Raw genomic sequence first — 12374 nt, forward strand, 5'->3', positions numbered from 1 at the left:
TGCAAAGCGAGATATGTCAAGCAAAAGGGGCCCAAACCAAATCCTGAGTACATATGCATGCTTCTACTTCTCAGAGGTCCAATATTGTTCTATTTGCAATCCTTGTTTTGCTGATTTCATTTAATATTCTAATTTTCTGAGATTGTTAATTTGGGGTTTTCATCAGCTGTATGCCATGATATTCACAATTATATAAAGGCTTGACATATCTTGCTTTGCATGTCGTGAGTCTATCTCATATATTAGTTTCACCTTTTAAGTTGAATTACTGAAATAAATGAACTTTTCCACAATAATTTTCTAATTTTTCAAGTTAGACAAACACAATTCTCCAGGATGGAAGAAGGACTGGCACACGGCACAGTCACCAACTGCTTGTGCTGTGTGCTCCTTACCTGGTGTCCCCACACCACACCTGCCGCTACCGTCAACCACTGTGTGATTGGGGTCCTTCTGCTCTCTCCTGCTCCTCTCTTCCTGGTGTGTTCTTTGAACTTAAATGAGGCTCACTTAACCAAAGCTCATAAAAGTCATGTTTCACTCAAGGGTTCTGCAAATACACAACTTTTGTGTCCTGTTTACTGGGTAGGATGACTTACTCTTACTTGAAAAAGTGTGTGTGTGTGTGTGTGTGTGTGTGTGTGTGTTTCTATGTGTGTGTTTCTATGGAGTCCTTTGACCTGGACATCTTGATTGTCAGCCCTTCCCTGAATCAAAGACCCCATGGATAGCATTGCTTACAAACTAGCTGGTAAGGGATTTATCATTGTCTGTGAAGTGGTGTGGCGTGGATCTGGGCAAGGGTTGTTGTAGGATTCAGGAGCAAGCAGCAATCGCACCCTTGTCCTTTAATTTGGGGGTAGAAGTCAGGTGTACTTGCTTCACTGGTGTGCTCCCCTCACCAGATTTGTAGAATGGAGGCAACAAACAACTGAAGGGTATGGGAACCCAGAGTGTTTTCAGACTGAGCTTCCACTGCTCGGGAATGGGAAGGGGTGGCGACAAGGAGAAAGAGGTGAAGGAAGATATCTATATCTTGTTGGAAGGATAGGGTTTCTGTCACTGTTCTCTTCCCCAGTTGTTTGTGTGATGTGTGCATGCATTCTGACATTAACTGAAGGTCCTGCCTGCTGTCCTTTCCTCACAATCTTAAATCATGATTCTCCATTCAGAACAACCCTGTTATTGGCCTTATAGCTGGTCAAAGAAGAGATCCTTCATGGGGTTCTTCTCTCCCCCCCCCCTTTCTGGGTACCCAGCACCACACGTGTGTGTGGTAGCACATAAATACAACGTGCGTAAATGGGGAGTTGCGTGTACTTGCAACACAAGGACACAGGCCATGCAAACAAGCTGTTTAGCACAAATACAAGCCACATGGTAGATTCTATGACACATAACAAGCACAAAAATATTTTGCTGCTCCATTATAATTTGCACTGTGCTTGTGACCTTTTTAATGTTTAGAGACATTAATGTCTTAGAGACATTGTGTGCATTCGGGGCAGGGATAAGTCCCATGCATAGAGCTGGAGTACTTAAATTGCTGTAGCTCTAGAATTATAGGCAATGCACCAAAGTTTATTCATGTGGCCAGAGCTTTGCACCTGATGTTTTCCTAGGTTGGAAGTTGATGTTCTTTGTTGTCATTGCAGTGATGCAGATGTGCTGGAGTGATTGAAATTGATGCAGCCTGCCAGTTGTTGCTGAGTCATCTCAACTGTTCAAACTTATGTGGGCGATTTTTTCTCCCCTTCTGAGCATGCCCTGTCTTTCAAAATTGCCATGAATACATTGCACTCAGCCTCTCAGAAGTGATTGATGTTGGGAAAGTTCTTGTCAGGGTTGACTTCCTTAGGCAAGGCAGGTCTGTTTCTGTAAATGAGATTGGTCCCTTCCCCCTATCTACACACTTGAAACATTTCCAAATTTTTCTTTGTGTACACTGGCTAAGAATATATCTTATTGTTAGTTTTATAGAGCACCACCTACATCAGGGATGGGGAACTTTGGCCCTCCAAGTGCTCAGCTCCAACTCCCATCTGTCTTCACATTCATCATGCTAGCTTGGGCTGATGGGAGTTGTAGTTCAGCAACACATGGACTGATTTATGAGCACAGTGCTTCATGAAGTAGTAGCATTCAGGCCTCTGCCCTGTGGGACATACAATCTCTCACTCATCACAGGGGAGGGAAATGGAGGCAGGGGTGAAAAGGGAAGGATTCCACTGTCCAATTCTTCATACCATAGCTTAAAGAAGAAGTGGAGATTTCCCAGTGGAATTGGGGGGTGCATGGTGGCCTGCTCCTGTGAACACATATAGTGATGTGCACCTTTCATCAACACACTACTATTTTTATGGGAGATCCTTCCTCTCCCATCTGAGGTTATAGCCCTCCCTGTGGTAAACAGTGTGGGGCATGGACTTTCAAATGATTGGAAGGGCATGTTGCAGCTCCTTGTGATGTAGTTCCTTCTCCCACTTCAAATTATTTTGAATTGTGAAATAACACCAACAAGATCAAATGTTAAAAACCAATTAAACATTTAAAATGCATATGTGTTTCTGTGTTGTATTTGTACTATCGCTACGACAGCTGCTTCTCAGCATTCCACTTGTCACTTAGGAGCAAGGCCATCTGCAATCAATCCCAGGGGTAGAGTGTCCTGATTTTACTACAAAGAAATGACCCAGTGGGGTGATCCTCGTTTAGTGCCACGTATTTCAGGATGACTCCATCAGGGCAGAAATCCACTGTCAATGGCAACCTCTATATAAGTAAGCTTCTCTTCTGGAAACCAGATGCAGTTAAGGCAGAGTTGTTCTTCATGGGTGGACCTAGCTAGCCAACCTTCTAGCTCCTCCATATGACTGCTCTTTTCCAGGTGCATCAGAAAAAGGCTGGGGGCGCTAACATTCCCAGCCAACAATGTTAAAAAGCCAGAGTACATGCTCAGGATCTCTTAAGATATAAGGCATCACCCAACTGTATTCATGATTTGAAATCTGCATTTTTGCTTAAGAATATGTTCTGGGCCAGGGTGGGGGCATGGAGGATGGTTTGATACTAACAAGAATTTCAAGATTATGAAAATTCGACATAACACTATTTTATCTCCTTTCTAAAAGGCTGAATGTTAAATGGGATCTCAGGAAACTATGTAAAACTATTGGTGCTACATCTCTCCCCAGAATGGCATGTAAACAACAGAGGGTTTCTTAAATGAAATCTACTTTTTGACATAGACATATTTCTTCTTTTCCTTCCCAGACACCCCCTAATCTAGAAGAAATTGATCACTGTGACAGTATGTGTTTGTCAGAAGTTGGGGAAACACAAGTAGTTGTGAATAAACATGGTATGTTTATCGTTTTAGTATACTGGATAAAGTCATGAAGCCAAACCAACTTGGCTAGGGGTTCAAAACCTCATCCTATTGGTCCATGGTGGCCTGCTGTGATTGTAGAGGGGTTACATGCCCTCCTGGCAGATCATGGCAGCCCTCAGAGGCTGGATGTCATGTGATATCATCAATCAAACTCTAAGGGACCAGTCAAACCATGGGGTGGCCTTAAGCATTTGACAGGAGATAGTACTCTTGTACTACTCATGTTTACTCAGAAGAAAGTTATAGTGAGCTCAATGGGGCTTATCCTTTATCAGGTTTGTTTTGGATCAACTAAGGGGTTATACCGTGTGAGACTTAAAAGTGTAGTTAGCAGTGAAATCCCAAAAGTAAGGTACATTGAGTTCAATGGAATTGACTCCCAGAGACATGTATTTAGAATTGCAGCCTCAGCCTTTTAAAGCAGTTAGCAGGATTAATTCTTTGAGCAGTGCTCTACATTCACCACAGGCCTCTTAAACTGATCCAGCTCCCATCTTTGGCGATCACTTGTAGCGAGTAAGATTATCTTCCATGAAAATGGAAACTGTGTCCATGGTGACTGTGAAGGCCACTTCTGGATCTGCACATCCTTCCACAGTGGTGACATAGATTTCTAGGTGGGAGTTGATGACAGTGAGGATTTGCCAAATGTGCCTTCCTCTTAGCTCCTTTCTCCCTTTCGTCCTGAGTTCATGCTTCTTCAAAGTCCATGACACCTTTGGTAGAGACTGTTCTTCAATTGGAGTTCTCGCAGGCCAGTGCTTCCTAGTTGTTGGTGTTTATACTACATTTTTAAAGATTTTCCTTGAGAGCGTCTTTAAACCTCTTGTGTTGTTCACTGGGGTTGCACTTTCCATTCTTAAGTTGGGAATAAAGTAGTTGCTTTGGAAGACAGGAACCAGGCATCCAAACAACGTGACCAGTCCAATGAAGTTGATTCTGAAGAATCATTGCTTTGGCACATACCAGGCTGACCATTAATCAGAGATGCTGAGAGGTGCCTGGAAGGCACCTCTGTTCTAGGCAACAGTTTACATTGTTGAACTGCTCTGATAACCAAGGATACCTGGTGGTCGAACAAACTGACAAGCAGTCAACCCATGGAGCATGCTTTTCTCCTGTCTAGATTGCTTTCAGGTCCGAGCTGCTGTTCCTGTTAGGAGTCTTGTAAGGAATCTCCAGATAGCAAGTCTTTACTTCTCTACTTGTTTTGTATGTCAGGGTGTCGAATGCTTCATTAATTGTTTCTGTAGTATAACCTGTGTTGGCTATGTACAGTGGTACCTCGCAAGACAAAAAACTCGCTAGACGAAAAGTTTTTCCGTTTTCGAGTTGCCTCGCAAGACAAATTTCCCTATGGGCTTGCTTCGCAAGACAAAACGTCTTGCAAGTTTGTTTCCTTTTTCTTAACACTGTTAATACAGTTGCGACTTGACTTCGAGGAGCAACTCATAGAACGCAGTGTACATAGTAGCCTTTTTTGAGGTTTTTAAAGACTTTGGTGATTTTTGAAGCTTTTCCAGAACTTCTTTTGCAGCCATTGGTAAGTTAAGTTTTTAAAACTTTTTTGGGGGGTTTTGGATTTTGGGTTGGGGTGTTTGGAATTCAAGGACTTGGTGTTGGGGAGGGGTTTGCAAGAATCTGGAAGCTTGTGTGTTTTTTTCCTGCATTTTTATGATTTTTTGTGACCATTGGGGCACTCTGCTGTTTTTTCAAAAAAAATTCTGGATTTGAATTTCTGTGTGCTGGGTGGCTGGGGGAACAGTTGGGGAGGGGTTTGCAAGAATCTGGAAGCTTGTGTGTTTTTTTCTGCATTTTTATGATTTTCTGTGACCATTGGGCCACTCTGCTCTTTTTTTTAAAAAAATCTGGATTTGAATTTCTGTGTGCTGGGTGGCTGGGGGAACAGTTGGGGAGGGGTTTGCAAGAATCTGGAAGCTTGTGTGTTTTTTTCTGCATTTTTATGATTTTTTGTGACCATTGGGGCACTCTGCTGTTTTTTCAAAAAAAATTCTGGATTTGAATTTCTTTGTGCTGGGTGGCTGGGGGAACAGTTGGGGAGGGGTTTGCAAGAATCTGGAAGCTTGTGTGTTTTTTTCTGCATTTTTATGATTTTCTGTGACCATTGGGCCACTCTGCTCTTTTTTTAAAAAAATTCTGGATTTGAATTTCTGTGTGCTGGGTGGCTGGGGGAACAGTTGGGGAGGGGTTTGCAAGAATCTGGAAGCTTGTGTGTTTCCCCCCCGCATTTTTATGATTTTCTGTGACCATTGGGCCACTCTGCTGTTTTTTTAAAAAAATTCTGGATTTGAATTTCTGTGTGCTGGGTGGCTGGGGAAACAGTTGGAGAGGGGTTTGCAAGAATCTGGAAGCTTGTGTGTTTTTTTCTGGCATGGAGAGGCTGCCAGTTCTGATGTTTCTGCGGCTGAAGACTTTGCAGCGGAGTTCCTGGAGGTTGTGAAGACGGAGGGCTACGTTCCACAGCAGGTCTTCAACTGCGACGAGACCGGGCTGTTTTGGAAGAGGATGCCCAAAAGGACTTTCATCACACAGGAGGAGGCCAAGTTGCCTGGCCACAAGCCCATGAAGGACCGTCTGACCCTGCTCTTCTGTGCCAACGCAAGCGGCGACCTGAAGATCAAGCCCTTGCTGGTGTACCACTCGGAGAACCCACGGGCCTTCAAGAGACACAAGATCGACAAGGAGCGGCTGAGTGTCATGTGGCGATCCAACAGCAAGGCTTGTGGACTGGGTCAATCTTGCTTTTGGCCCTGCTGTCAAGCAGTACCTGCTGGACAACGACCTGCCGCTGAAGGCTTTGCTTCTGATGGACAATGCTCCTGCCCATCCTAAAGGCCTTGAGGTGGACTTGTTGGAGGAGTTCAGCTTCATCAACATCATGTTCCTGCCGCCTAACACCACGCCACTGCTCCAGCCGATGGATCAGCAGGTCATTGCCAATTTCAAAAAACTCTACACCAAGGAGCTTTTCAGGCGATGCTTCGAGGTGACTGACTGCACCACCATCACCCTGCGGGAATTCTGGAAGGACCACTTCGACATCGTCACCTGCTTGAAGATGATCACCACGGCCTGGAACGGGATCAGCCAGAGAAATTTGAATTGCGCTTGGCGCAGCCTGTGGCCGGACTGTGTGGCACCAAGTGACTCTGATGCACCAGAGTCAACAGTGGTGCAGGACATTGTTGCCTTGGGGAGGACCATGGGCCTGGAGGTCACGGAGGAGGACGTCTGCGAGCTGGTGGAGGAGCACGACGACGAGCTGACCACCGTGGAGCTGGTCGAACTGCAGGCAGAGGCTGCGCAGGAGCAGGCCTCACTGGAAGAGGAGGAAGCAACTGAGGAACGGCTGTCCTCCGAAAAACTGAGGGACATTTGCCTGAAGTGGAAGGAGGTGCAGACTTTTGCAGAGCAGCACCACCCTGAGAAGCACGTGGCACATGACGTTGGGAACATTTTTGATACGAGGGTCATGTCGCCTTTCAGGGAGGTGCTGAAAAGGCGGATGAAGCAGCAGACTATGGACAGGTTCTTGAGCAAGAAGCAAAGAGTGGAAGAGGAGCCTTCTTCGAGTGGTCCCCCAGAGTCTTAGAAAATGTACTGTACACTTTGTTGATTTTTAAATGTTTTTCTGTCATGTTTATAAAGTTAATTTATTTTCCCTTCAATTTTTGAACTGCTCTTTACAGTATGTGTGACTTTAAAGAGCAGTTAATAAACTGTTGTTGTACCAAATTTGGCTTTGTTTGGACTTTTTTTGACCATAGGAACGCATTAATTGATTTTCAATGCATTCCTATGGGATTTCGTGATTCGCAAGATGAAAAATTCGCTAGACGACAAAACTTGCGGAACGAATTAATTTCGTCTTGCGGGGCACCACTGTATCTGCCTTATTCTTTGTAATTCATTGGGGAACTCATTGGAATAACTCATGCCTTCCATAGAAGAGATTGTAATCATATGCAGAGAAGAATACAATATTGCTCCTAATGGACTCATCGCTGTTGATTTGTCAGAAGCTTTTCAAATATAAAGATGTGGTTGTGTAAATGCAGTGATGAATAAGAAAGGAGCCAGAAGCCACCTGTTTAATGCTTTCTATGTGTAATCAGTGGATTCAGACAAATGGCTGAAATATAAGTGCTGACAGTAAAACAGCAAAGCCACCACAAGTGAATTTAGCATGTCTGTCTGTTGTCACGGGTGATTGGCGCTAGTGCTCGTTTTCTGTGATGTGTCTTAAGCATTCAAACAGTTATAGTGTCAGAATATTCATCTTCTTCACCCCCCCCACTACCATATTCTTAACTAAACAAAGATACTGCACCGTTGATCCATCCTGTCTATCTAGCTACCATCCAATTTCCCCTCTACCCTTTCCAGACTCTTAGAACTGGGTGAGGAACTTGTGCTGGTGTTGGACTCCAACTCCCATTAGTCACAGACAGCATGATAAAGGGTCAGATATAATGGGAGTTGTGGTCCAGCAACACCTAAGAGAACCACAGGTTCCCCATCCCTGTCATAGAATTAGGAGTGCCACCACTGTGAAGGTTCACTTCTGAGAAGAAACATCTGTTGCATCTGGTATGACAGACTTGCTGGGAGGAATGAGCCTGATAAAAATCTTAACCTATGGGCAGACATATCTGGAGGCAGGTGGTCCTTCCTGTGACTACATGTCACAGAGTGCTGTTAAAGGTCAGAAGCAGTACTTTGAACCAAGCATGGAAATTATGCAGGAGACTATGTAGTTGATAAGACAATGAGATCTAGCAAGAGGAGGTTCTGAGAGGCTTTCTGGATAACACAGTAGGAAGGAAGGCAAGCAAGCTAAGTCAAGGTTAATTATCGTCTAGATCAGGGGTCTGCAACCTTTAAGACAAAAAGAGCCACTTGGACCCGTTTCCGAAGGGGGAAAAAACTGGGAGCTGCAAAACCACTGCGACATTTAAAACAAATATATCTCCGGAGCCGCGATCTGACAGCGGGTGGGAAGGTGACGTTGGGACGGTGCGTGACTAACGCATGCACCGCCCCCATGCGACGTCACAGCCAGTACAGCGCCCGCCACAGTGGGGAGTGTCGGGGCACACAATGCGCCTCCTCCCCTCGCTAGTATCCGCCCCGGAGCCGCAGCAAAGGTGTAAAAGAGCCACATGCGGCTCCGGAGCCGCGGGTTGCAGACCCCTGGTCTAGATGAGAGAAGGTCACAGCATGAAACCCCTGCAAAAGTGTGCACAACCTGAAGCTTTGGAAACTTAAGTAGATGAAGAATTAAGCAGGCCACCTGTAATGATGACGTGGCACACAGAATGATAACATATCCAGTTCCCTGTTCAGTGCCCTTTGGCAAATGGAACACTTTGCATGTATGGCAGTTGAAATAATTCCCACTGTGGAGTTTGTTTTAACATACAGTGGTGCCCCGTAAGATGAATGCCTCGCAAGACGAAAAACTCGCTAGACGAAAGGGTTTTTTGGTTTTGCATTGCTTCGCTAGACGAATTTCTCTATGGGCTTGCTTCGCAAGATGAAAACGTCTTGCGCTTTTTTATTAAAGCCGCTTGAAGAGGCGCAGTTTCGACGGACTGTGCTTCGCAAGATGAAAAACATTGCAAGGTGAAAAGACTCGTGGAACGAATTATTTTCATCTTGCGAGGCACCACTGTATCTGGGATATGCTCTTTAATAATTCCAAACATGCATCATACAAACCTTGTGATTAGTCTCTGGCACTTGCTAACTTAATGAAGACATCTGACACATGCTTTGCCGGTGGTGTCAGCTGAGTGACATGGGGGGGGGAGAGAGAAGAGAGAGAGAAAAGGGAATGTATCTTCTAGTGTCTTAGTAGGAAAATGGATTCTTTAAACACTCAGGTGGATGCATTTCTTTTACTTACTTACTTACTTATTTAAATTATTGAGAACCTACCCGCCCCGTTTCTGTCCTTTAGGATCTCCAACAACAGAAAACAACAACATAAAATCAAGTAGATAGCAGTGCCCTAGAAACTGCAGTTATTCAGGAATTTCAACAAAGCTAAAGTAGGGCATCAGGAGGTGGGTTGCGGGGGCAGCTAATGGTCATTTATCTCAAAAGCCCTCTGAAAGGGCAAGATCTTAACCTGCTGTCTAAACCCCATTAAGGAAGGAGTCAGGTAAGTCTCCCCGATAAGAAAGTTCCACAAGATAAGCACCACAACCAAGGAAGTCTTGTCTCATTTCACCACTCACTACATGTCAGATGTCTGACTCATCAGACATTGGGAACATTAGCCACTTTAAGCTGAGGAAACTGTTCTTGGGTACTTCTTGTTTTGAAAAAAATGTTTCTGCCTCTGCTATTCATTCTATGACTGGTTCTTAATTTGCTGGCAAGCACTTTTCCAGGGTATTTTTACTTAAGAATAATTTGTATGTATTTCTGTTTTTTAAATTAGAAAACAAAGGAATCTGAATTTGCAGGAATAATGGAAGGTCTACAGAAAGAGCGTGACATTTTTTCAGCTCTAATAAAGTCCCTGCAAGATACCAATAGGTGAGTGTCAGATTTTGCCTTTGAATACAAACAATGATGTCTGGTCACTCATCAGATCAGTGGGATGTCATCCATTTGCAACAGCCCAGAGTTCTGGTAATAAGGAGGAATCTTACACCCTTATATTAAAGTACTTTGAGACCAAGTAGCTCCAGTGGTATTCTGTACCCACTGAAACTTAAGATGAGCTGAACTAGAGGCACAATTAGGTTCCTTCTTTTCATTATATTTTGTTTTCTTTGTTCTCTTCCACCTCCAGCATGGCTGCAAAAAAAATGGAAGTTTTTACTTCCGTTTTAGATTAACTACAGCTTCCCATGTTGTCTGAACCTGATCAACTGTGCTCTGTCTAAACTGTGGTTTATTGAAACATGCTAGCTCCAAGCCATAGTTTAATAATCTGGCTTGTTTTAATAAATTATGGTTAAGATTAACCACAGTTTTAGGGTTTGGGATATATTGCTAAACCATGTAAATCTAAAATGAAAACAGATGTTTCCAATCATCTCATGGTCACAATGGAGAGGAGGTGTCTGATCCTGAGGCTTACTGTAACTCCATATGTAACTCATCCTATGCAGTGAAATATGAAAATGCAGAAAATTGGTGTTTTCATGGTACCTGTACAGTGGTACCTCGGGTTAAGTACTTAATTCGTTCCGGAGGTCCGTTCTTAATCTGAAACTGTTCTTAACCTGAAGCACCACTTTAGCTAATGAGGCCTCCTGCTGCCGCCGCACCGCCAGAGCCCGATTTTTGTTCTTATCCTGAAGCAAAGTTCTTAACCTGAAGCACTATTTCTGGGTTAGCAGAGTCTATAACCTGAAGCGTGTGTAACCTGAAGCGTATGTAACCCAAGGTACCACTGTATGTCCACTGCAGCCTCAACTTCCTCCTTGTTCCCTGGCCCACCAGGTGGAGAGGAAGGGCCACCTGTGGAGAAGTGACCCCCCCCCCGAGGGAATCTTGACCCCCCACCTGATAGCAATTGACCCGCCTACCTGAGGGGAAAGTGACCCCCCACTTGAGGGAAGGTGATCCCCCCACCTGAGGAGAAGGTCACACTCCACCTGAGGAGAAATGACCCTGCCGCAGCGACAGCACTAACTTTTGCTGTCAGCTAGGTCCCAGAAGGAATGACCTTCATTACAGTTAAGCGTTTTAGGCAAAGCCAGTGACCTTTTTTCTTTTTTTAAAAAAATCCAACAATACTTAATTCTTGGGTTTTTTATTATTATTAATTTTGCTCCTACTTTTGCCAGCTTCTTCCGCTTGGATGCCAGAAACCAGGCACTGATTGCCTCTAAACAGCAGAAGAGCTGAGCCTCTTTCTAATGCTGAAATGGAGAAATTGTAGCCCTGCAGAAGTTGCTGGATTCTCAGCTGTCATCAGCCCCAGCCAGAATGGCCAGTGGTCAAGAATGATGGGAACTATAAGCCGGCAGCATCCAGAGAGCCATAGGTTCCTGTGGTATAGACAATGCTGAGCAGGCCTGGACCAGGGTGGAGAACCGGTAGCCCTGAAGAAGTTGGACACAAGCTCCCATCAGCCCCAGCCAGCATAGTCAATGACTGGGGATGATGGGAGTTGTAAGACCAATAACTTCAGGAGGGTAATTAGTTCTCTACCCCTGTCCTATTAAAAGTATTCCGTATGAGGTAGGGCAGGTGCAGTTGGAGTTTTAAGGAGCACCTATTGTGGTTTACATAGTTTTTTTAATGTGTTTTTATTATCTTTATTTTTTGGTTGGGAGAGCTGAGCATTTATTAGTGTTAAATGAATCCTTTCTCCTTTGAAGATTTCTCTTTCTCATTCCCTATTTCTTAGACTGACTTAAAAAGCAACCTTAGCATTGGCATTCACAGATGCTTACTTTTCACTCTACCTAGAGAAGGCATGTTCCCCTTCTTATTTTAACCATGCAAATGTGATCCAATTTGCTTGCCATGTCATCATCCCCAACAACCTTTACTTTTGAGAACCAGCTCCATCCTTGGATGCTTTGCCTGTGTCACAATTGATATTAAAATAAGCTACATTTATATTAATATGTGGAGATTTTCCACACATACAGACACCCTTGAGTGTGGAAGTCATGAGTTCAGTGGAAGATGTTTGAGATAAAATAAATCTAATATCTGTGACAGAGGAGTTGCTCATAGACGCAGAACAACAGGGTGTGTTGTGCCAAATGTACTTCAGTCTGATTTTTTCTGCGGGAGGGAGAAATGAGCTTGAGGTTGGCCCATTAAGTGTGCCTTGAAGGTTCTGAAAGATGTCAGAATGTAGATGTGCAAGGGTTTCTATTCCTTTCGTCTTATGTAAAGATTTTTTTTTTTTTAATGCTGTGCGTCGAGATGAGAGGATTGCATGCTTTCAAGAGAGTTTAGTTCTTTTCTGCTTTGGAGTGAATTC

The 12374-nt window shown here is 44.1% G+C and overlaps 1 protein-coding gene and 1 long non-coding RNA gene across 6 annotated transcripts in view; one reads left to right on the forward strand and one right to left on the reverse strand.

Annotated features, from left to right (window-relative positions):
• Positions 1 to 12374, reverse strand: part of LOC308579109 — a 262636-nt gene that overhangs the window by 91556 nt on the left and 158706 nt on the right. The window lies entirely within an intron of this gene.
• CDK5RAP2 (CDK5 regulatory subunit associated protein 2) overlaps positions 1 to 12374 on the forward strand; it is a 142585-nt gene that overhangs the window by 57040 nt on the left and 73171 nt on the right. For all 5 annotated transcript variants that reach the window (XM_081179603.1, XM_081179604.1, XM_081179600.1 and 2 more), the window contains exon 15: positions 9861 to 9958. In XM_081179603.1, the coding sequence (XP_081035729.1) occupies positions 9861 to 9958 (98 nt within the window). The remainder of the gene's footprint in view (positions 1 to 9860; positions 9959 to 12374) is intronic.

The sequence above is a fragment of the Podarcis bocagei genome (genome assembly GCF_964188305.1).
Source record: "Podarcis bocagei genome assembly, chromosome: Z".
Classification (NCBI taxonomy): domain Eukaryota; kingdom Metazoa; phylum Chordata; class Lepidosauria; order Squamata; family Lacertidae; genus Podarcis; species Podarcis bocagei.